The sequence below is a fragment of the Oryx dammah genome, unplaced genomic scaffold (assembly GCF_014754425.2).
Source record: "Oryx dammah isolate SB20612 unplaced genomic scaffold, SCBI_Odam_1.1 HiC_scaffold_18, whole genome shotgun sequence".
Taxonomy (NCBI): Eukaryota; Metazoa; Chordata; class Mammalia; order Artiodactyla; family Bovidae; genus Oryx; species Oryx dammah.
In genome coordinates, this window is record NW_024070202.1 from 34,098,961 (window position 1) to 34,119,779 (window position 20,819).

Sequence of the window (20,819 nt, forward strand, 5' to 3'; positions counted from 1 at the left end):
TAATTGTTCTCACCACAGAAATGTAATGGTAATTGTTCTCACCACAGAAATTCTGTAATGGGATGGAGATGTTAGTCAAGGCTATAATGGTAATTACTTTGTAGCATATAAATATGTCAACATGCTACACACTTTACACTTGCAAAATGTGGTTTGTCAATTATATTGCGATAAGCTTTATTTTTTTAAATAATAAACAAGTATAAATGGTCAGTCTTAGGACATCTAATCATACTAGGATCAGTGGCTTAGTTTGTGGATAAGCTTTTATTTGTGATGTTATTGTGCAAATTTAATATAGGGTCAATTCTGTGCTAGTAAAATTTTTTATAGTTTTTGGATGGAATTAAATACTTGAATATTCTGAAATGTTATTTAGCACTATAAGTTCTGGCGACTCTGCCACCTTTTCAAATTCCAATTTATCTTAGCGAAATGAATTATTTAGCTATCATAGTTTTGAAATGAAACACACCCAAGTGGAGTGTCTACATTACCTCAGGTACAATGCTAGGTATTTGGGGGGAAATGTGAAGAATTACTATGTAATCTTGCCGAGTGATGTCATATACAGTGACTAAATATACCATGGACATCTGTTAAGTATTTTACAGATGTTAAATTTACTTCCCATTGGAGGGAAGTAAACTGGTACAATCACTTTGCAAAACAGAATGGAAGCTCCTTAACAAACTAGAAATAGAGTTATCACATGATCCTGCAATTCCACTCCTGGGCATATATCTGGAGAAAAATATGGTCTGAAAAGATACATGACCCCAGTTATATTACGTAACAACCTAAATGCCAAAAGAATTTGAAAAAGAATAGGTGCATGTATATGTATAACTGAATCATTTTGTGGTACACCTGAAATTATCATCCCTTTGTTAATCAACTATGCTGCTGCTATTGCTGCTAAGTCGCTCCAGTCATGCCCAACTCTGTGCGACCCCATAGATGGCAGCCCACCAGACTCCTCTGTCCCGGGGATTCTCCAGGCAAGAACACTGGAGTGAGTTGCCATTTCCTTCTCTAATGCAGGCAGGCATGCTGAGTCGCTCCAGTCGTGTCCGACTCTGTGCGACCCCATGGACAGCAGCCCACCAGGCTCCTCTGTCCAAGGGATTCTGCAGGCAAGAATACTGGAGTGGGTTGCCATTGCCTTATCAACTATACTCCAATATAAAATGAAAAGTTAAAAAAAAATAAAAGAGAGTGGTTAGAAGTGTGACCAGTCCTTGAGTCCCTTAGCCAGCCTCCTCAGTGCCTACTCCTCAGCTCTGAACATCAGCTCCCATCAGCTACAGAAGCTGTGTTCATTGCTTAGGCATTAGGAGAATTTTGCTAGGTTCCTAGGAAGCGCTCCCCGGGTATCCTGAAAGTTAGGATTGTAGGCTAAGTTTATTTTTGAAGAATATGCTGATTATATATCTTCTAAAATGGTCTGAATATTTTCTTCAGTCTCCAGACACCTTTTCTGGTAATGTCCTTGTAAATACACTGCAGTGTCCCAGAGTCTGGACAAATAGAAGAAATAGCACATTCATTGTATTATTTTTTTCCAATTAGCAAGATGGTAAAATCCATTTTACTGGGGTTGATTATGTTTTTCTGCTTCATTGACAGGACGGCTCTTCAAATGGATCAAGAAAAAGTAAGCATTATGAAAGAATCATAGTAATAATAATAACAACCGTATGATCATAATAACAAGCAGCAGCAGCAGAAAGCTCAGGCCAAAGTGGAAAATTAGGTTTTCTAGAGGCTCCTGTTCTCCACTGTGTGACCTTAAAATGAGAATCATTTCTCAAGCTTCTAGGCGACCAAAGCACAGATGCATGAAGTATAAACAAATAAGTAACTGCGTGAGCAATGTCCTTTGGGGGTTTAGATCTTATTCTGGTGACCCCAGGAAGCTGACCAGAGAGAAAAGGGGGCAAAAAAAAAAAGTACAGGATATTTATCTTTACATTTTGCAAATGCTTTTGATCAGCAGAGCTGGAACAAGTTTCTGTGCTTTTGTGGGAACTACAAAAGTTCCAGGGGAGGAAGCAAGATCAAGAGCAGTTTGCTCTTTCAGGAACTTCAAAGCCCATTCATCTAAAGATGTGGCCATTACCATTTTGGCTTCCTTGCTGTGCCTTGGATGGCCCTGGACATTTCAAGAGGAGAGCCTTGCTGGGTTGGGGCCAGCTCACACATATTCCTTAAGAGTGCAGTGTCCCAGAAAACCTGCCCTTCCTGGCCTGTGCTCTGTGATTACAGCTCCAAACAGGAGTGAACATTCTACCTACCGGATGAGTCAGATGCAGAGCTGAATGGGGCAGTGAGGCTGGATTACGCATTTTCTGCCTCTGCTCCTCTTTTAGGTTTGGAGAATTGTAAACATAAGAACAAAGCTAGACCATCTCCGTGAGCTCGAGGCCCCCCTGATCTCAGGAGTCTGTCTCTTTGCTGGTACCAGGAGACAAGTGTGCCACAAAGAGAGAGAGAAAGAGAAAAGCAACTAACAAACAAATGAACAAAAACCCTTCACAGCTGTGTGCTCTACTGTTCAGCCCATTGTTGATTACCACGTCTGGTACTAACAAGGAGCTTCCCTCTTTACTTATAATTCAAGTCTTGGGAGTAAGATTTGTTCAGTTAATTTAGATTTATTCTAGGCATAAGATACACAATGATTTTCCAATCCAAAACAAAACTCAAAACCAAATAGAACACAAAACTTAACGCGTGTGTGCGTGCTAAGTTGCTTCAGTCGTGTCTGACTCTTTGCAGCCTTACTGACTGTAGCCTGCCAGGCTCCTCCATGGAATTCTCCAGATAAGAATACTATTGCAGCACCACTAATTCTTTAACAAAAATTGTTTATATTGGAGTACAGTTGATTTGCAATGTTATGTTAGTTTCAGGTGTATAGCAAAGTGATTTCGGAGAAGGGAATGGCACCCCACTCCAGTACTCTTGCCTGGAAAATCCCATGGATGGAGGAGCCTGGCAGGCTGCAGTCCATGGGGTCACTAAGAGTCGGACATGACTGAGTGACTTAGCAGCAGCAGCAGCAAAGTGATTCAGTCATACATATACATGTATGTATTCTTTGTCAGATGCTTTCCCCATATTGGTTATTATAGAATATTAAGTACAGTTCCTTGTGCTATACAGTAGGTGCTTGTTGGTCATCTATTTTACATATATTAATATGTGTATATGTTAATTCCAACCTCCTAATTTATCCCTTCCCTCCCACCTTTCCCCTTAGGTAACCACACCTTTGTTTTCTAAGTCTGTTTCTATGTTGTAAATAAGTGCGTTTGTATCATTTTTTAAGATTTCACAGATTAGTGATATCATCTATTTGTCCTTCTCTGAGTTACTTCACTTAGTAGGACAACCTCGAGGTCCACCCATCTTGCTGCAAATGGCATTATTTCATTCTTTTTTATGCAGCCTCGCTGATCCTGCTTCTATATTTTGAGGATGTTCTGGGGACTGGCTGTTGGCATAAGCTTCACAGAGTTGGAACTCCAGCTGTCTTGTTTACCGTTGGGTCCTCAGGACCTGGACTAAAGTCTAAACTTTAGTTGGAATCAGTGGCTACATCAGGACCTTGAGGATTTGATCTACCACCTATTTTTCCTGTGATCTTGGATCAGTTTCCTACTGTGTAAAATTCTCAGTTTTTCCATTCTCAAACATTTTAGCCCAGGCTTGTGAATCACACAAAGGAATGTTATGAGTGTTATTCCCAAGATAAGGCATGCTTGATGCTGGCTGTGCCTTGGAGAACCCTGGCAGTGTGCACAGTAAGTGGGATGCTTTCTTTTGAATTGGGTGCACTCTAGTTACCACATCTCCCTGACAGCTGTGTTCACTTTTAGGCGTTTCAGTAAGTGAAGATCATGATGCTGACATCCTGAATTTCCACCTCTGTCAAGTGAGGAATAAAAGAATGTTTCTCTTTGAGAAAGGCCTTTTGGAACTCTATGGTTTTAGTCTATTCCATTTTCTGGAGCTTGTCTCATAAAAAAAAGTGAGAGGCATTGTATTAGACCACGAACATACAAAATGCCAGTGACATTGCATTTCTTTAACTGCTTCATAGCCCTCTCTGTCTCATCTGTTTTATCTGCATTGGTGAGTTTAAGCTCTCTTTTTACATGATGAGTGCATGGAAGTTTACTCAAAATGATTTGGAAAAGTCTCATGCCACCAAACATAATTCTGATTTAAATATTTATTTTAAAATTCATGACATGGCTCTTTCAGATGGAAAAAATTTTACTAATAAAAGAATACTTTGAAGCTTTTTTTTTTTTCTTTTAATATCCTAAGGTTTAAGGCTCAGCTTCCAAAGTTTGGCTATTTTATGAATAACCTTAGCTCCAAATAATTGAGAAAGTGATCTAGGAGCATTAAAGGTATAATGAAAAGGAGAGCAAGAAGAAGCATATTTCGAACTTATTGACTGACTGTCTTTTATTCCTTTAATAAGCACTCCATTAATAAATGGTGAGCATATGTCAGTCACTGTGTTAGGTGTTTGGGATCGAAGTCTGCAACTTCCCAGAGTTCCCGTGTCTGTATAAAAGCAGCACTGGGTCTGATGACCTGGATTTCAACTTTGCTCCTTGCCACTAAGAAGATGATGATCTTGGGCAAATTACTTTCAGTTATGGGGCTTCATATATAAAATAGGAACAAATCCCAGATCCAGTGCTGATGCACTTTGGTTTTAAATTTGCCTCAAATACAAAGATAGAACCAATGGCAGTGCTTAGGTTAAAAAAAAAAAAAAAAGCCAGTCATTCTAGAAGTCATAAACTTTTCTTTCTTGAAATTCATTTGTTAATGAAAAAATATACGTTTAATTTTCACAAAAAAGAATCACATTATAAAGCTATTGATTATTTTTCTCATCCTATTTTCCTTTGGTAAACACTGATATATTGTGCACTCTATACCAGTAAATGTGTTGTGTATGAGATCAGCGATGGAACATATGTTTTCTGCCTTGAAAAAGTTCACAGTCTAGTAATGGAGACAGAGAAGGAAACACAAATATGGGTGTTAAGTGCTAGTCATAATCAACAAATATTTACTGAACACTTATTATGCTGGGGCTACTGCAGTGAATAAAACTGATAATAATTTCTGTTTTCAGGAGTTTATATTCAATGTGAAGATCAAGCAATAAAGAATAAACATGAAAATGTAAATATTATCGATAAAAAAGAAGGTGAAAAAATCATGGAGTGAAAAAAATTGTAGAACAGGTTAAAGGGAAATAGGGGCACATGTGGTAGGGATTGGGGGCATGGCCATCTTCAGAAGCATTGCCAAGTGGGCCTCAATAAGAAACTAGAATTTAAGGAAAGGCCGATGGAAGTAAGGGAATAAATTAGCTATAAGGATGTCTGGGCAAAGGGCTTTACCAGGCAGAGGGAATTGGGAGTGGAAAGGCCCTAAGTCTGGAAACAAGGCCCCTAAGTCTGGAAACAAGGCTGGCTGGGGTGGAGTGAGCAAGAGAGGGGGGTAACGGATGATGGCAGGGGAGCAGCAGGAAAAGGGATGCAGGAGCCAGGGTGGGCCAGCCAGGCCGGACTTGACTTTGTAGAACACTGTTAGAAGTTTGACTTTGACTGTGAGTGACATGGGGAGACTCTCTAAGAGGTTTTGAGTAGAGGAATGACTTCCTCTGACTTTCATTCCAATCCCAAAGAAAGGCAATGCCAAAGAATGCTCAAACTACTGCAAAATTGCACCCATCTCACACGCTAGCAAAGTAATGCTCAAAATTTTCCAAGCCAGGCTTCAATAGTACATGATAACTTCTAGATATTCAAGCTGGATTTAGAAAAGACAGAGAACCAGAGATCAAATTGCCAACATCTGTTGGATCATTGAAAAAGCAACAGAGTTCCAGAAAAACATCTACTTCTGCTTTATTGACTACTCTAAAGCCTTTGACTGTGTGGATCACAATAAACTGTGGAAAATTCTGAAAGAGATGGGAATACCAGACCACCTGATCTGCCTCCTGAGAAATCTGTATGCAGGTCAGGAAGCAACAGTTAGAACTAGACATGGAACAACAGACTGGTTCCAAATAGGAAAAAGAGTACGTCAAGGCTGTATATTTTCATGCTGCTTATTTAATTTATGTGCAGAGTACATCATGAGAAATGCTGGACTAGATGAAGCACAAACTGGAATCAAGATTGCCAGGAGAAATTTCAATAACCTAAATATGACACCACCCTTATGGCAGAAAGTGAAGAAGAACTAAAGAGCCTCTTGATGAAAGTGAAAGAGGAGAGTGAAAAAGTTGGCTTACAACTCAGTATTCAGAAAACTAAGATCATGGTATCTGGTCCCATCACTTCATGGCAAATAGATGGGAAAACAATGGAAACAGTGGCTGACTTTATTTTTCTGGGCTCCAAAATCACTGCAGATGGTGATTGCAGCCATGAAATTAAAAGATGCTTACTCTTTGGAAGGAAAGTTATGACCAACCTAGACAGCATATTAAAAAGCAGAGACATTACTTTGCCAACAAATGTCTGTCTAGTCAAGGCTATGGTTTTTCCAGTGGTTATGTATGGATGTGAGAATTGAACTGTAAAGAAAGCTGAGTGCCAAAGAATTGATGCTTTTAAACTCTGGTGTTGGAGAAGACTCTTGAGAGTGCTTTGGACAGCAAAGAGATCCAATCAGTCCATTCTAAAGGAAACCAATCCTGAATATTCATTGGAAGGATTGCTGCTGAAGCTGAAATTCCAATAGCTTGGCCACCTGATGCGAAGGACAGACACATCTGAAAAGCCCCTGATGCTGGGAAAGACTGAAGGTGGGAGGAGAAGGGGAAGACAGGATGAGATGGTTGGATGGCATCACCAACTCAATGGACATGAGTTTGAGTAAACTCTGTGAGTTGATGATGGAAAGGGAGGCCTGGCGTGCTGCAGTCCATGGGGTCCCAAAGAGTCAGACACGACTGAGTGACTGAACTGAACTGAACACTGTAAAAGGCCATCCTGGCTGTTGTGCTGTGGATGGGTTGGAGGTGGGTGTTGGCATCTTGGACCAGGGTAGTGGCAGTTGAGATGGAATAAGTGAAGGGGCTAGACCTGACAGAAGGGGAGGGGGTGAGCATGTTCCAGGTAGAGGATACAGCATATACAGAGGGCACAGAGGCAGAAAGAAGGGCATGATGTTGACAGTGATCTGCAAGTAGTCTTAATGAAAGGAAGGGTGGATGCTGGGTGTGTGGCAGAAGATGAGTCTAGAGAGGTAGAGAGTCATTAGATCTTATGCCAGGAGGGCTCACTATTTAGAATTCTTTTTAACAGAGCATACATAGTTTTGCAAAAATCTCTTTTGTAAAAGAAATATTCACAGTTGGTTAACTTTAAGGAATACTCATAGTGGCCAGTGTTGGAACTAGTTAGTAGGAATATACCCAGGAACAGAGGAGTATTCTCAGGAGGCTTAGAGCTTCCATCCTGTGAGGATTAGGGCCCTAAGGGGATTGACTACAACTGTCTGCCAGAAGAATCCTGGAGTAGATGCACTGAGAACAAGCAGATGGGTGCAGGAGGACTTTTTTGATCCAAGAGAAGATTGTGCAGTGTTTGCTGAAGTGTTCACTATTGTGCCTAATCCACTGCCTCAGTATTCAAGTCAGAAAATCACAGATACTATTTTTCAAAAAAAATGTAAAACAGATCTACTTTTCAGTAGTTTACTAGGTTAACCTTATTCTTTCAACAGACATATTTAGCTAGTTTAGCATCTCAGGATCCTCTCATAGTAAGGCATTTTCTGGCCCAAGTCTTACTGCTATGCATAGTGCCTGGTAGCTGGTCTAAATTCCCTCTCTTTTCTGTAGTGTGAATCTGTTTTTCACCCTGCTATTCTCTTCAGAGATGGAGAGTGACTAGTAGTAATGTCGAGCAAATTGAGAAGGCGAAAATAGCACTTTGTGGTCAGGTCTCCACAGCCAAACTAAATTGTAGAATCGAAGCCAGTAATTGAACAAGGCAGACAAAAAGAAGATCCTGTTGTTTCATTTATCCAAATAATGGCCTTATTTCTTAATTTTTCTTTGCTATTTAAGACTCAATTAGTGAAATCAAGGAAAATATTTTGGTTACAAAAAACACTTTGCAAAGGCTCTCTGAAATCCAAGAGTTTTCATTCTATTAGCTGTTAACAAGTAGATATATTTGTATATTTGCATACCAAGGAGTAATTAACTAGAATAACAGAGTTAATTAATACTTGTGGTGCATAAAGATGAATGATTACCCCAAGGGTAGTCTGAAAGGGAAGGAAGTTGCTTATCTTATTCAGCTTTAAGAATTATGTGAATTGTAGATGCTATTTATAGATATCTAAGAGTTCATTTATGTTTAAAGATATTCTTTTTTTTTTTTTAACTGACTCTGTGGTCCATTCTTATATTCTGGAGTCATCACTGTGAACTAATCTGGGATTTTGAGATAAATCCTGGACATGTATACATGTATATCACACACACACACACACACACACATACACACACACATGCTCTTATATGAAATACACCTGTGGGAATACAGGGCACAGGAAAGGCTTTATCTTTACCATTTTCAGTGCCTGTTCTAATGGTAAGAGATGGTATCCATCAGATGAATAGGAGCAAATACTGACACTATTAATTTTAGCTACTTTTGGATCTCTGTGTAGAATGCAGAAAGGATGTGCAAAAATGCAGGCTGATAATTTTGGTGCTTATTTTCTAGGCTAGAGTAGGGGTGAGAGTTCTGGACAAGAAGCCAGTTGTCATGGGGTCTTCTTCCAGTACTACCATTGATTATTTTTCAGTCCATTTGACTTCTAAGTGATTATCTATAAGGGAGAAGTGAGAATTGCTACTTGCTTCACTGATAATATGATTTGAGCATAAAAACTTTCATGTCTTGGATGATAAACCAATTGAAACAGACTCTGCAGACTAGAATGATGTCTTAGTGGCATGGGAGATGATTAGCAACTTAGACAAATGAAAGTGTTCTATCATTGTAATATTTTTGGCATCAATATCTTTTGTACTCAGTGATATTACTTACCATTTTATGATTTAGGTTTAAGCTAAATTCCCCAGAACTGGTACCTTAATGCAATGATATCACATGCACTGTAGAAGAGCATGCAATTCTAAAGATGTTGTGTTTTTTTATATGTTAGTAGTACGTTAAAACACAGTGCTATATTGAGAAATGTATAGGCCATATTTATAAACAAATAGAGCAGCAAAAGCCACTCTGAACACACCTCTGGATATTCACTTCTATATCAGAATGACTTCTATCAGTCTTCAGTTTGCTTAAAGTCAAGCTCCCAGGACAACAGTTTCATTTCATAAGATAATCTGAGAAAAATCCACAACTCTTAATACTAACATGGAAATGCTGCTGTACAGCAGAAGATATAAATTCGAATGCCAGGAATAACCATGCTCAGAGTGTCTTTCTCTTTCCTTCCCTAATTAGGCTCTGGAAAAAGAGTGACTTTTTTTTTTTTCTCACCCCCACTGTGAAAGTTATGAGACTCTTTTGCCCAAATCACCCAGAAGGAAAGCTTGGAAGTTCATGTTCCTTAGAGAGCTGTCAGTTCTGCTAAAGAAGATTAAATGCTTATTGTGCAGGTGTCATATCCCACAGCTAATCACAAGAAAGAGAGCAAATGTGGCATAGCCCACATCTAGGCAGCTACCGCAGGTCAGTCCAGCCTAGGGGGTCTTCAATCTCATGTGGTGTACCAGCCAAGATATTCACTAGAAAATAAGTAACTGACATCAAAACCCCATCATATTGCATCTCGGAATATTTCAGTTCGAATTGCTTGGGTGGCTCTAAAACAAAGATTTCTGGGTTGGGGCAGAGGTATTTGATTCTTCTTTGATTCCACTATTTGCATCATAGAAGATTGATTAAAGGCTTCCTGCTTACCTGTGAAGTTGATTTTCAGCAAGTAATCCTTGTATAGCTTCTTCCCGTCCAGGATCTTCATGGCGTCGCAGAGCTTGGTGGTGTTGGGGCAAAGCGTGCGCTGCATTTTGTGCAGGGCATGGGCCATGGCATACACCGCATTCACCACGAACATAATCTTGGATTCCTGCTCATAGTTGCTACTGTCGATGGCCAGGTGCTTGTCGCAAGGGCGCCGGTGGTTGTGCTTGTTCTGGAGGCTGCACTGGAACTTCTGCTCCCAGAAGTCCCGGAACCAGGGGTTGCGGTGGTTGTTGTAGGGGTTGAGGCTCTGGAAGTAGCGATCGAACTGGCGGACGGGCTGCGAGGCCAGCTCCAGGGTGATGGCGCCATAGGCCACGTGCTCGCTGCCCTTGATGATGCTCTCCTGCGCGCCCCAGCCGTCGCTGGCCACCCAGGTGAAAGAGGCGTTGGCGCGGCTGGCAGCGGCGATGAGCTCCCGGGAGTCGTCGCTGCGCATGAAGAGGACCACGACGCGCGCGTTGGGCTTCCCCAGCAGCTCGCGGATCACGCTGTCGTAGGATTTGCGGATGTTGGAGCGGCCCACCTTCTCCGCAGTGGCGATGCAGATGTTGCGCTGGCGGGCTTCCTGCTCGAAGGCCTCGATCCCCGTCTCCCCATAGTCGCCCTCCGAGGCCACGGTGGATACGTAGGTCCAGTTGAAGAAACGCAAGATCTCGGCCATGGCTTTGGCCTGGTAGAAATCGGGGGGCACGGTCCTGGCAAAGTAATCGTAGCGCGATTTGTCGCTGAGTTTGGCGCTGGTGGATGCGTAGCTTATCTGTGGGATCTGGAAGAGCCTCAGCAGGTTTGCCACCTGGGGGCGGGAGGGAGACAAGGCAGGTACCATTTTTTAAAGAAATCTGGAGGTAACTGACTGCACAGGAAAGATGAAACATACTTTACCCAGCTCCCTTTGCAACTCGAGATCGCTAAGCTGTTCTGGACGCTTTGCCAGCTGCTTTCCTGGACACTGTATTTGGGGAATTAGGAAACAGGTTCCAAGCAGGTAATTCAAGTGTTGGGAAAAGACAAAGAGAAATGAGAAGGGCATGTTTCTTTCTCTCCTAGACTTTATACTACATCCTGGACCAGACTCAGTTCTGTTCAGGTGTGAATGGGGGCTGCTTCAAGTTTCTGGAGCCCTCTTATAACTGAATCTAACAATGAACTACAGTGAATTAGCCAAATTCGGTTTTTAGACAAACTTGGCTGTGGTTGTATAGAAAGAGCCTGGGTGTTGTCTAATTCTCACTTCCCCCTCTTTTGCTAAAAAAGGCAGTCTCTGAAAGAATTTAATTTGGGAACTGTATGCCACATGGACAGTCCAAATTAGACACTTATTATCTAGGTTAAGCCAAAAAAAAAAAAAAGTCCATTCTTTTTGGTCCACCCCAAGTTTAGGGATATGCCTTTCTAACCTTAAAGAGCTTGACCAACATTTTCTTCGCCTTTTTAACATTTTGTTTCTGCTTGGATTATACATAGCCCAAGCATACAAATGCTATTTTTGTGATATTTTTGATTAAAAAGCAAATTAGGGAGTGTTGAGGACCTTGTCGATAAAGAACTATTTACTTTAAAATGCTTAAAGTTTATTCTGAATAAAGAATGTAAATTTCTTATAATTTCCCTTGGAATAATATTTCACTTCTTATTTATTACAGAATAAAAAAGGAAAGTGACAGTAGCATATCAAGGAACATTTTATGCATAGAGTATTTGTGAAGTTTATACATTTTAAAATATATATGCAGATTGTATGTAAATCTAATGTTTTTGTTTTTCCTGGCTACCTCACATATTCTGAACATTTCTATGTTTACAATGATTTTAGTTACATAATATACTAAGTAGACTTTAATTGGAAATAATGTTGACTATTCCAACATACTCTATGAGAACTTTGAATTTTCCCTTCTGAAAGTTGCGGTTTCAGGTTTATGTTTGACGTGTAGGAAGGACAGCTTGAAGTAGGCAGCTGTTAGCAAAGAGCACAAGTAACATCAAACAACTGACAGCTGAGTCCTGATTAATCATCATTTCATCTGGCAGTGGAAACCAACAGCCATATTCATACACAGCCACACAGCATGTTCTCAGAGATCTGGCCTGCTATTAAAACCAACACTTGATATAGCCCAGAGCTATCAAAAATGTTTTCTATATCTTTGCAAATCATGGTACCTCTCATGTAACTACAAATAGAACAGTAAGAAAATCTGGCACTTAGCATGCAGTATAATGCAAATTTAGGATCCAGATCATTTTTGCATCTTGACTTTTAATATATGTATATATTCTAGGATGTGAGTGAATTTTGGGGAATGGAGGTGAGTGAATGAGTAAGTGGGTGGATGAAGGCTAGTATGCCATTTATTTTTTCTCGGGGCTAGAGAGCCTGAACAAAATGAACTCTCCTGATTCATTTGAACATGGGAGTGCTGGTTGTTTACTCAGCCTGATTGTGATGGCACTGAGCCAGTACTGTCATCACTTCTGTACTGAGTACCTGGCTTCTTTCGAATGTAAGTAGCACTGTGGCAGACTGTGATGAGACCCCTGCCTGTGCACGGGCTTGGCTTGATTATGGAGACTTTGGATGACATTGGAGAGACCATCTCTTCTGGATGCTACAGTTTTCTAATCTTCAAGTTCTATTCATCAGGATCTGAACCCTTCAGGGAGGCAGAGAATGAAAGGACCTGAAAAATGCCCGTAGACATCATTTCTGGCAGCTAGGAACCACAGCGAAAGAATCCTAAACTGTTGAAACTTCCTTCTCCCAGAGGGATATGAGTAAAGAAAAAGTTCTTGTCTTTTGATGAATAGGATCCTGCGGCTCCAAGTCTACCTCTCCAGGATATCTGAGAACAATTTACAAACAAGGCAGACATACAAGAGAGAGAGTGAACTGGGCATAGAAAGATAGCGATATGGAGAAGATTCTCTGGGTAGGAAGGCGCATGATTGTAGCAGGTTTGGGTAGGTAGTGGGTTAGAATACAACTGCAGCGATTGCTATCATTTTATGAGTAGTTATCTGATATATAAATGATTATGTACAAAATAAACAATAAGGATCTACACTATAGCATAAGGAACTGTATTCAATATCTTGTAATCATCTATAATGGAAAAGAATCTGAAGGAATATATATGGATATATAAATATGTATCTCTATCTATCTATATATCTGAATTACATTGTTGTACACCTGAAGCTAACACAACTTTGTAAATCAATTCTACTTCAATGATACAATAGCTTGTGTATGAGTGTTTTAATGAGGAAACTACAGCCTACTTTAGAAAAAGGAGGAACATTTAGTGAGCTAAACATGAGAATGGAACTCTAATAAAGTGTAATCTCAATTGTATTACCTCTTAAATAGCATGGAGCAATCATATAGTCAGAGCATGATGTTCAGAGTTACATTTACATTTTTGAAACACATGTAATGCAAATGAATGATAGAACAAAGCGTTGAAGTCCTTTTGTCATGGTGAACCATTCATTTTAATACTAGTTTCCTTAGATTACATGAGTAAAAATGCTTAATATAAAAATTAAACCCCACAGAAATAAGCAGATTATAAATCTCATTTTCTTTCCCTCTCTCACCCTCTCCAGCCTGACTTCTAGAGAAGAATAAAGTTCTTAGTTTGATTTGTGCATTTTCAAAATTATTTATTCTGTTGTAAATCCAGTGACTAATGTACTGGGTATTTATATGTGTATTTTCTCCTTTGATATTCACAACTGCCTTTTATGATGAATATTGTTTTCTCCATTGTAGCAGTGCAGAAACTGAGATGAAGAAATTTGTTTGTGATCATAAGATTAGAAAGTAGAGGCAAAATCACAATTTAGAAGCAGGTCTTTTGACCTGAAGGACCATAGCTGCCCTCTCATAACCTTGAGTCTGCTGTCTCCTGTGTGACTGCGAATCTGAGGTCTGAAGCACAGAAGGGCACCCAGGTAGGAAGAATAGGAGGGAGGAACAGAAGCAACATTGTGGTTTAATTCCTACTAGGAGCTTTCTTTTTAACATAAAACTGGCTATCTGAAACATTCTTGATTTGCTTTACTGGCCATGTGGTTTCTTCTGTGAAATCATGAAGATGTAAGAGAACATCTTCATTGGATATCATTTTAAACATAGAAGAATCATTTTAGGATGGAGAAATAATGTGGACTTTTGGAAGAAAGTTACCCAGTTATAGTTTTAGTAGGAGTGGAGGAAGGGCAAAAAGATCTAGTTATATCTTTTAGGGAAAACCACTTTAAAAGTAGAGAGATACTTTTCATGGTTAGAAACTCTAATAAAAAGGTATATAACTTAAGAGCAGTAGGAAAACTTAAAAAATAATTCAAATAATATGGAATAATCTCAATAAGACAGACAAGTCAAGATTTCCAAAGAAGCCACTGGATGGCTAGGCTGCAGTCGGCCATGTGAGTGTTGAAAGAACTAGAGAGAGGGATGAAACCTGTAGGTATGTTAGGTCCTTGGGCAGGCCTTGGACAATATACAAGCTTGGCATGAACCTGTGAGAACTAGGAAGAATAAAGCACAGAATGTGAAAATGGAGTGCTGTTGATTGTTGCTATGACTGTTTCTCAATTATATTTTAGGAGAAGTTGTGGTAAGAAGGCAATGGCAACCCACTCCAGTACTCTTGCCTGGAAAATCCCACGGGCGGAGGAGCCTGGTGGGCTACAGTCCATGGGGTTGCTAAGAGTTCGGCACTACTGAGCAACTTCACTTTCACTTTTCACTTTCATGCAATGGAGAAGGAAATGGCAACCCACTCCAGTATTCTTGCCTGGAGAATCTCAGGGACGGGGGAGCCTAGTGGGCTGCCATCTATGGGGTCGCACAGAGTCGGACACGACTGAAGAGACCTAGCAGCAGCAGCAGCAGTAGTGATAAGAAGAGAGCGAATCACTGGTTGGGAGAGTTGGTTCTAAATGAGTGAAAGCAAGACACTGCGCAGTACTTTCTGCCTCCTTATGTGCCTTTGTGAGAATGTTTCCTAATCTGGAGATTGTGATACAAATATATGAAAAAGTTCTCGCACACCCAAGCCGGGGAGAAGACCATAAGAAGGGTTCATAATCAATTAGGTTTGCCTCCAGTTTTGAATTCTGGAAGAAATCACAGATTAAATCAGGTAATTACTATTAATAATTTCTGAGAAATTAATAATGGGAAGACTGTCAGAGGATAAAAAGGGAGGAGTAAGAGAAAAATCAGGATAAATATAAATCAATAATCATGATATATTTTGGTAATTTTTTTTCTCAGAGTTCCCTATAGAGAACATGCAGGAATTTAGAAATGAACAAAAAAGTTGCTAGAAATCAGCATGGATTCACTGAGAATGAATTTCAGTAGAATCTTCCAACATTAGTTGGACCATTTAGGGAGGAGTTGTAGCCATGAACTCTGACTACAACAAGGTATTGGTGACATTACCTAGATTCTTATGAAAAGGGGAAAGTGATAGGAATTGGATAAAAATTTAAACATACTAAAATAGAATAGCTTAGAAGAAATTCTATATGAGGTGGTCACATAAGATTAAATTTTTATCAGTGACTTTGGAAAAAAACATAAATAAGCTATGAGATCATTACATTTTTAGCTAGAAGGAGCTGTGAAGCTAATCTAAGCTTTTTGCTTTATAGGTGAGTGAGGAAACTGAAGCTCACAGAGTGAAGTGACTTTCTGAAATTTATATAACCAATAAGCAAAAAAGCTGAGTGGAGCCCAGCTTTTTGATTTTTCCAAAGGACTAGCCTTCTTTTCTGGCAATTAGGTGATATTACATAGGAAGAGATGTATGTTTCTGGATTTAAGTTAAAATTACATATAAGTGAAGAAAAAATAAGAAAACTAGGGGAAAATGAGGGTATAGATGCCAAGTTGAATGTTGCAAAAATCTACCAGGAATCCAAGGGTGGCTAAAGTCAAAGAGGAATTATTAAGTGGTTTGCTTTCTTTAGATTCAATTTTAGATTGACTGTTATAGCTGTATTATCTCCTTTAATCCTCATAACAATCTTATGAGGATGATACTACCATTTTCCCATTTTATAGATTGAGGAACTGAGGCAAAGAGCACCTGGGGATCTTGCGTCCCAGGTGTCTGACACTATGCTTACTTTCCCAGTTCCGTTTGGTTCAGTAGCTCAGTGTGTCTGACTCTTTGCGACCCCATGGACTGCAGCACACCAGGCTTCCCTGTCCATCACCAACTCCCGGAGCTTGCTCAAACTAAAGTCCATCAAGTTGGTTATGCCATCCAACCATCCCATCTTCTGTTGTCCCCTTCTCCTCTTATTCAATTCATTCTGCAATTCAAGCTCTTAACCTCTGCCATATGCAATGTCTCTCATTACAGTATAGCAATGATATATTTCAAGTTATAATATGTCCATCCTTTTTCATTTCTTAAGGCACTGTCTCCTTGGCTGGAGGAACCTGAGTAGTCATTCCCTATTATTAAAAATATACTTTTTCATTTGTAAGTTCTGTACTTTGAGATAACTCTGTAGATGTTTATTTACTGCCTGACCATCTACAGAGGTAAAAACAGTGGTCTAAGAAACCAGGGGTCATTTCAGCTGGGAATTTGAAAGCTTCAAGTTATACATATTGTTACCAAGTTTGGCTTTATGATTTATGTAGGAAACACCAAGACCTTATGGCAGAACCCGTTGTTTCCTAAGGCCTGAAAGACTGCATCCAGGTTTCCTAGAAGCCCTTTCTGCACATAGTGTATTATAGTTTTATGTTCAGTGTTCAAACACCTGAGGAGTATCCACTTTCTGTGTGGTTTGAATTTACCCTGGACTAGGCAGTGCTGGACTGGAAGAAACACAAGCTGGAATCAAGATTGTGGGAGAAATATCAATAACCTCAGATATGCAGATGACACCACCCTTATGGCAGAAAGTGAAGAGGAATTCAAAAACCTCTTGATGAAAGTGAAAGAGGAGAGTGAAAAAGTTGGCTTAAAGCTCAACATTCAGAAAACGAAGATCATGGCATCTGGTCCCATCACTTCATGGAAAATAGATGGGGAAACAGTGGAAACAGTGTCAGACTTCAATTTTTGGGGCTCCCAAATCATTGCAGATGGTGATTGCAGCCATGAAATTAAAAGATGCTTACTCCTTGGAAGAAAAGTTATGACCAAGCTAGATAGCATATTCAAAAGCAGAGACATTACTTTGCCAACTAAGGTCCGTCTAGTCAAGGCTATGGTTTTTCCAGTGGTCATGTATGGATGTGAGAGTTGGACTGTGAAGGCTGAGGGCTGAAGAATTGATGCTTTTGAACTGTGGTGTTGGAGAAGACTCTTGAGAGTCCCTTGGACTGCAAGGAGATCCAACCAGTCCATTCTGAAGGAGATCAGCCCTGGGATTTCTCTGGAAGGAATGATGCTAAAGCTGAAACTCCAGTACTTTGGCCACCTCATGCAAAGAGTTGACTCATTGGAAAAGACCCTGATGCTGGGAGGGATTGGGGGCAGGAGGAGAAGGGGACGACAGAGGATGAGATGGCTGGATGGCATCACGGACTCGATGGACGTGAGTCTGAGTGAACTCTGGGAGTTGGTGATGGACAGGGAGGCCTGGTGTGCTGCGATTCATGGGGTCGCAAAGAGTCGGACACAACTGAGCGACTGAACTGAACTGAACTGAGGCAGTGCAATGTTTTCAATGCAACCTCTCAAGTCACAAATGTATGGACTTTTTTTTTTTTGATTTGAGAAATGCTAAAGATGCTTGGCTTGACCAGCTACTGTTATGTTTTCCAGCAGATGTGATGGTTTTAATTAGCAGTTATGCCTTTGTTTCATTTTTGCAGTTTTAGTGAAAGTGAAAGTGTTAGTTGCTCAGTCATATCCAACTCTTTGCTACCCCATGGAAGCCCTCCAGGTTCCTCTGTCCATGGGATTCTCCAGGCAAGAATACTGGAGTGGGGTGCCATGCTCTTTCCAACCCAGGGATTGAATCTGTGTCTCCTGTGTCTCCTATATTGCAGGCGGATTCTTTACCTGCTCAGCCATCAGGGAAGCCCCAGGATGGCTGTCACCGGCAATAGTTGTCCAACCATCAATGGCATATAATGTTGAATGTCTGCTACTATTTCCCTTTTATTTCTGTCTCCCAATGAACTATCTAGTTTCTCCCATATACTGTGTTCTCAAATCTGTGTGCCTTTGCCTATGTTGTTCCCTGTGCTTAAAATGACTTTTACCACTTGTCTGCTCAGTGAATCCATTCAAGGGCCCCTTTTCTGAGAAGGAACTTCAGGCTGAGTTGTGCACCCATCTTCTGAGACTGTCACTCCTTTATGTATTTCCCTCATGGCACCAATCAAAATGTAAGGTGACTTCTAGATCATTCACTAATTTCCCTACTGGAGTGAAAACTCTGAAGGCCAGGGAATGTGCATTGTTAATTTCCGTTCCTTCGATGCCTTGTGGAGTAAAAGAGGTGTGCCGTGCGTGTGTGTGTGCTAAGTCGCTTCAGTCATGTGTGACTCTTTGTGACCCTACGAACTGTAGCCCGCCAGGCTCCTCTGTCCAGGGGATTTTCCAGGCAAGAATACTGGAGTGGGTTGCCATGCCCTCATCCAGAGGATCTTTGTGACCCAGGGATCAAACCCACATCTCTTATGTCTCTCCTGTATTGGCAGGCAGGTTCTCTACCACTAGTGCTCCCTGGGAAGCCGGCGCGACATATTATTTGTTAAATAAATGAGCTGATGAATGAGTGGATAGTTTGCTGCACTTCCATGTGAGCTTTTCTAATTGCAACGATACGTTTCTGTGGGAATCCCCCCCAGACTAACTACCCCAGTAAGCAATGTAAACTCCTGTCAAACACTATCTATAAACAATATTCTGTGCATTGTAGATTCTTCGCTAATCATTGTCAAGTCTTCACCAAAGTGAGATGATACATAGACAATTGGCTTAGACCTTAAGGTAGCTGAAGCAAAGGTTTTCATACTGTTAAAACCAAAATTTCTCCAAATTACCTCTGTGTAACTAATTAGGAGTATACAAAAGGAAGTCAGTATAATGCCAACTGGATCTGGTTATTGCACCAATTTCCTTCGTGCAATATGGTGCAATATCCTTTTATCTTAAGGAAAACAAACTAAGGGCCTTATCATGGAGCCTTAGTTTTCAAACCATATAAACCTAAAGGAGGAATCAGATAAACATATACCCAAGGGAAGTCTTCATCAAATGAACCCATACTAAGGTCTGTTCATAAGGTAAGATTTTTCTGCAGACTAATGCATTGTGTACAGATACGTAAGCAGCCAAACCCTCATTACTCACATTAGTTGCTCTGTTCTTATTCTTTCTTGGGAATGTTTTTCCAATAATCAATAGCTGACTATGGATTCAGGCTCCTGAAGGTAGCCAAATTATCCTCATTGGCTGTTGAGAATTTTGAGTTAAAGACCAATTTATCTGGGAGTTTTTTTCTCCTGGCATTTTTTTTTAACAAGTTATGGGAAGTCTTTAGAATTCTAGGTGTCATGCTTCATTTCAATGATGCTCTGATCATAGGGATAAAAGAGTGTAAGCTTTGGGAAAGAGCTGGGGTAGTCTATTCTTTGAGGTTGTGAAAAAACGGAATATGAATTAGAAATGTCAGTCACCGTGAGCCTCCACATCCTGTAGTCACTCTTCCCATTCAGGACATCCATGACATACCCATTTTATTTTATAGTTTCGCTGAGATACATATTCTTTTTCCCCAAACTTTTATTTTAACTTTTATTTTATATTGGGATATGGCTGATTACCAATGTTGTCATAGTTTTGGGTAAACAGTGAAGGGACTCAGCCACACATAATACATGTATCCATTCTTCCCCAAATCCCGCTTCCATCCAGCTTGGCACATAACATTGAGCAGAGTTCCATATGCTATACATAGGTCCTTGTTGGTTATCCATTTTAAATATAGCAGTGTGTACATGTCCATCCCAGACTTTCTAGCTATCCCTTCCCCCCGGCAACCACAATTTCATTTTTTTAAGTCTGTCTCTTTCTGTTTTATAAGTAAGTCCACTTGTATCTTTTCTTTTTAAAGTCCGCATATAAGGGATATGACATACCCATTTTAAATATGAGCTTCATGCCTTTTGTGGTGACACAATGCCAGACATTTTATTCAACAGAAGACAAAAAGGCAGATGTAGGTCTAGAGTCTAGTAGAAGTAAGTGTCCTACTAAAGTGATTGTCCATGATGAGGATTCTTCTCAGAAATTTTGTGGTTATTATCTTCTGAGGCTGATGGGGACAACAATAGCTGATTTTTACGGGGACCTGTGCTTAGCTATAAGAATTCCAGATGGTAAAGAGGCATCAAATTATTACTTCCCAAGAAAAGTCCTATCTACAAAGCTGAACTGTATGCTTTTGAAAAATAAGCCACTGGTGCTAACCTGGGAATGAGGAGGCTTGATAACAACCTCCAAGGGTTTGCCTTTGCATTTGGTGTTGTTTCCATATCACTTTGGGGCTGTTTTCTAAGAATAAGCTACACCTTTAATTGTTTTATCACACATGCAGTGCTGAATGCTTTGTTTCATTCTTCTAATTAAATGATTATATACAAGCCCACAAGACTACTGTACTTTAAGCCATCTGCTACCTTATAACCCGTGTTATTACATAAAGCCAGTTCTCAAAGTTGTTATGGGATGAGACCACCGTGACCCTCCTACTGAGAAT

The 20,819-nt window shown here is 40.2% G+C and overlaps 1 protein-coding gene across 1 annotated transcript in view; it reads right to left on the bottom strand.

Moving 5' to 3' along the window:
* Window positions 1-20,819, bottom strand: part of GRM3 (glutamate metabotropic receptor 3) — a 242,094-nt gene that overhangs the window by 71,794 nt on the left and 149,481 nt on the right. Inside the window, exon 3 of the mRNA XM_040260708.1 lies at window positions 10,002-10,857. Coding sequence (XP_040116642.1) covers window positions 10,002-10,857 — 856 coding nt within the window. The remainder of the gene's footprint in view (window positions 1-10,001; window positions 10,858-20,819) is intronic.